Source organism: Schizosaccharomyces japonicus (assembly GCF_000149845.2).
Source record: "Schizosaccharomyces japonicus yFS275 unplaced genomic scaffold supercont5.2, whole genome shotgun sequence".
NCBI classification, from domain to species: Eukaryota; Fungi; Ascomycota; class Schizosaccharomycetes; order Schizosaccharomycetales; family Schizosaccharomycetaceae; genus Schizosaccharomyces; species Schizosaccharomyces japonicus.
Genome location: NW_011627861.1, coordinates 2,388,094 through 2,392,055, shown reverse-complemented (window position 1 = coordinate 2,392,055; position 3,962 = coordinate 2,388,094). Strand labels below are relative to the sequence as shown.

Sequence of the window (3,962 nt, the reverse complement as noted above, 5' to 3'; positions counted from 1 at the left end):
TATCTCGGTGTTGTTGCGTTTGGGCACTAGTGTACGACTAACAAGAGCAAAGGCTCATAATTTCTTCAAAAATTGAAAAAAGAAACGAGGTTCACTTTCATTCTGTTCAATATTTTATGTGGGTTATATCTCTATACCACCTAGCCATAGTGGTTGTATGGTGTAATGGTTAGCACGTAGGATTTTGATTGCTCGCGCTGAGCAGCCGAAGATAACTTCGAAGTCGAGGAAATCGTTCACCACGAGCACCGGCCGGACTCAACTTACTACTTGTTACGCTGGAGCGGCTACCCTGAGGAAGACGACACGTGGGAACCGGCTGACCACGTCCAGGAATCCACCATACAGGAGTACTGGGACAAGCACAAGGGTGCCTAGATAGTACTTAATTATGAGAGGGGGAGTGTAACGGACTGTAGGTTGGACCTCGTTAAACGAGGTCACAACAAGACTCGAACCGACGAACAATCGTTCGAAGGTTCAGAGTTACCCCTAGGCCACAGAGCCTTTCTTGTTTAGTAGGACATGCAAGTCCTTACTTCAAAGGCCCTGTTCCAACCTCCACCTTAGGGAGTCAACCTTAGCAATGTAGCATTTGCTTTACTGCAATTTCAAAAATTCCAAAAACTAAAGATGCTAAGATCCCAATTGAACTATAAAATCATCTATTATTTCTCCTACCAAACTAAAACTAGAGTACTCTCTCCGTGTAGGTAGTAGCATGGAACATGATAATGTTTAATGCGACTTTCATTAGTCAACTTTTCAATTATGCAGGGTCAAAGGGCTAGACCAAAAATGGTCACAGCCGGGCTCGAACCGGCGACATTCGACTCACAGCTAAAGCTATTAGATCGACATGATAACCGACTACATCATGCGACCGCAAGTTAACCAAGAGACCGAAATGAACTATATCAGGCATAATCAATTATGAAGTATTGAAATGGGATTTGTAGTCGTACGTGTCATACGTTGACAAATTGAAGATATAATAGTACGTGAGCATAAGTATTAAGTAATTATACTAATCATGATCTTTTAAGCATAACAGAAGCGAAACAGGAGTGTTGGAATCTTTGCTTTATCCTGCCATGAACGTACTGACAAGTAGTTGTAGGCTGTAACTGACACAGGACACAACACCATCGTAATAGGCTTTGTGGTTTAGTGGTATAATGATCGTTGCCATCGAATCACCCGGGTTCATTCCCGGCAAAGCATAAGCTTACATTTTTGAGTTCAGCGACAGGTTATTCATCTTTATCCCATGTCCTAATGAGCAGTGGAAAAAGAAAAGGACCCTCCATGGCGAGACTCGAACTCGCAACCTCTGATTGATCTGCGTAGAGTCAGACGCTCTAAACCGATTGAGCACACGGGACTTGCTAGATTTTAACTAAATATATTAAGCACTATATTATTATTTTTTACTCTTCAGTACATTCAGTATATATTTGTATAAGTTCATAAGACCTTACATTACCTTCTCGTTAACAAGATCAAAATGTTGCTACAAGCTTTAGAATTAGCTATTAATAACTGTTGTTTTCAAAATAATCCGCTTGAGCATTCATTCAAGGTTAATTGCATGATTATGAACGGTGGTTCCAAATACTTGAGCAACGTTTTTAAGAGTATTACTAAATACTCTTTGAAGACAAAACATGCCACAATTTGCGAGTATTATATGAAACAAACTCTCTTATTACTCAACTTCATGTGCATGAATGTTAAGGTCTCGTGGCCCAATGGTTAAGGCGCTTGACTACGGTTACGTGCAATCAAGAGATTCCAGGTTCGACTCCTGCGGGATCGATTTTTTTGCTTGTTTCGTGTTTATTGGAAGCTTAAATTGGGAGATAATGTTATTAATGACATGAAACAATACAACAAACAATCAATCTAAAACCTGTAAAGTATATCATATACACTAGCTAGTGACATTAAATTAGTCGCAATGGTGTAGTTGGAGCATGACAGACTGAAGATCTGTTGGTCACCGGTTCGATCCCGGTTGTGACACTTTTTAGAAGGACTGACTTGCTGTCAATGACTGGTCAAGTTCTAATGTATACTCGAGGATCTGATGCATCCGTGTGGTCCAACGGCTAGGATCCGTCGCTTCACCGACGTGGTTCGACTCCCCGCAACGGAGACAGACAAGTACAAAAGCCCTTTTTCTATACTGTTCCTTGTTTCCCACAGACGAACTAGTTCTGTAGATTATGTGAACTTGTTGGCCTCTTTTAAAAAATTGTAATAATCGGTGTGTAGCAGACTTGAGGATAATACTATTTAAAGGGACAGGTATTTGTATTGAAAGATATTCGATAATGATGAGTTGTTGGTAAGAGAGAGAACTACTGCACATAATAAAGTTAGTACTTTTAAACAAGTGTTAATATTCTAAGCACGTTTTGCATTACAACTTAGTATTGTTAATATATAGATTTGATATTGCGAAGACCATGCTTTAGAAGGGTGTCCGAGTGGTTATGGAGCTAGTTTAAGGTTGGCTTGAATTGAAAAGGTCGTCGTGGGTGGTTCGAGTCCTCAGTATTGGTTTTTCCTTTTTCCTAAAGGATTAGATTATAAGCTCTATTTTGTGAGTGGGATTGAAGTGGCTCTGATGGTGTAGTTGGCTATCACACCCGGCTGTAACTGTATTCTATGCTACCGGTTGTCGCTAGTTCGATTCTGGCTCAGGAGATTTTTTTGGCCTATTGTATCAATACTACGTTGGCTAATGTTGATAAACCCTCGAAATAGTAGTACACGTGTGTTTTAAGCGAAAAGATAGCCAATCAAACTAATGGAAAGGGTGTGTCAGTTGCGCAGTTGTAGGCAAATAATCAATAAAACATAAATATAAACGTAGTATCTCATGTAACTAGACAATTTCGAATCCGTTCAAGGAAAACTAGACAATTCGTTCAAATAAAAAAACTAAGAAATGAAAAAAAAAAAGCTAAGCAATTTTCTTTTGTCTAGCGACTAGTTTTTTTTTTTCAAAATTTTTTTTTGTTTACTTTCAAATCATACATTTCACTTTCAACCAAGAAGAAAGAATGAGAAAGGAAGGAATAAAAGCAACACACCAAGAATAAGCAAACACAACTGGAGAAAATGAAAATAAAAATGAGAATGAGTGTGAAAAAAGCGAAGAACGGTTTCGAACTCAAGTTGAATAAAAATTATTAAAAAAAAGGTATGGAAAGGATAATAGAACAAATAACATATTTTACACAAGAAGGGATTAATTTTTACATAACTCGTAAGACGGCGGAAAAAACACAGCTATCTTAACGAGCGTGCGAACATCGCACAAGCGATAATTGTGCGACAAAGAGGAAAAAAGTTTGGCAGTGATCGGTATTCAGATAGCGGCATATCTTTCCAACCATATCATGCCACGTCCACGAAGCGATAAGCTTTAACGGAAGGCTGGTGGGAAACCTGCATCGTTGGCCTACTTGCTCGTTAGTACTGCGGTTGGAGACAACGCGGGATTGTTTGACAGACTTCATTATACTTTAAACTTCATTATCCGCTCTTCTCGTTTCCCTTCCTTCTTTCTTTCTCTTTTTCTTTATGTAACTCGTTTCTCATTGCAATCACTTAATCATTATTAACTTGCTCTCTTTTTATACACTCTTAATAGTTTTTCTAGCCTTTTACGTTAATACTTTAGTGAATTCATAGTCTGTTCTGTGTTTATAACTGCCTATCCACAATTGAAAATTATTGGTGAAAAGCACAATGGGAATACTATTTAGTTAACAGTAGTCAAAATGTAAACCAAAACCTCCGTCAGGGGGAATCGAACCCCCGCGCATCGGTGAGAGCGATGAATCCTAGCCACTGGACCATGACGGATTAGCTATACTCATGCTGCCTCTTAGTTTATTAAGTGATAAATCCAAAACATGCTGCCATAAGGAGGACCAAGAGAAAAAAGA

General features: G+C 38.9%; 1 protein-coding gene and 5 non-coding genes across 6 annotated transcripts; 4 read left to right on the top strand and 2 right to left on the bottom strand.

Moving 5' to 3' along the window:
* Positions 1-204: 204 nt before the first annotated feature.
* On the top strand, positions 205-378 carry SJAG_06608 (hypothetical protein; the record flags this gene model as incomplete). The annotated part of the gene is made up of 1 exon (XM_011050728.1): positions 205-378. A coding segment is annotated over one exon (174 nt), but the record flags the coding sequence as incomplete, so codon positions are not given.
* A 421-nt stretch (positions 379-799) lies between these two features.
* SJAG_16169 lies at positions 800-885 on the bottom strand. The gene has a single exon. It is a non-coding gene; the product is annotated as a tRNA-Ile (tRNA).
* An 852-nt stretch (positions 886-1,737) lies between these two features.
* Positions 1,738-1,818, top strand: SJAG_16168. Its single transcript has one exon. It is a non-coding gene; the product is annotated as a tRNA-Arg (tRNA).
* Positions 1,819-1,954: 136 nt separating this feature from the next.
* SJAG_16167 lies at positions 1,955-2,025 on the top strand. Its single transcript has one exon. It is a non-coding gene; the product is annotated as a tRNA-Phe (tRNA).
* Positions 2,026-2,627: 602 nt separating this feature from the next.
* Positions 2,628-2,713, top strand: SJAG_16166. The gene has a single exon. It is a non-coding gene; the product is annotated as a tRNA-Tyr (tRNA).
* Positions 2,714-3,808: 1,095 nt separating this feature from the next.
* On the bottom strand, positions 3,809-3,879 carry SJAG_16165. The gene has a single exon. It is a non-coding gene; the product is annotated as a tRNA-Glu (tRNA).
* Positions 3,880-3,962: the final 83 nt, after the last annotated feature.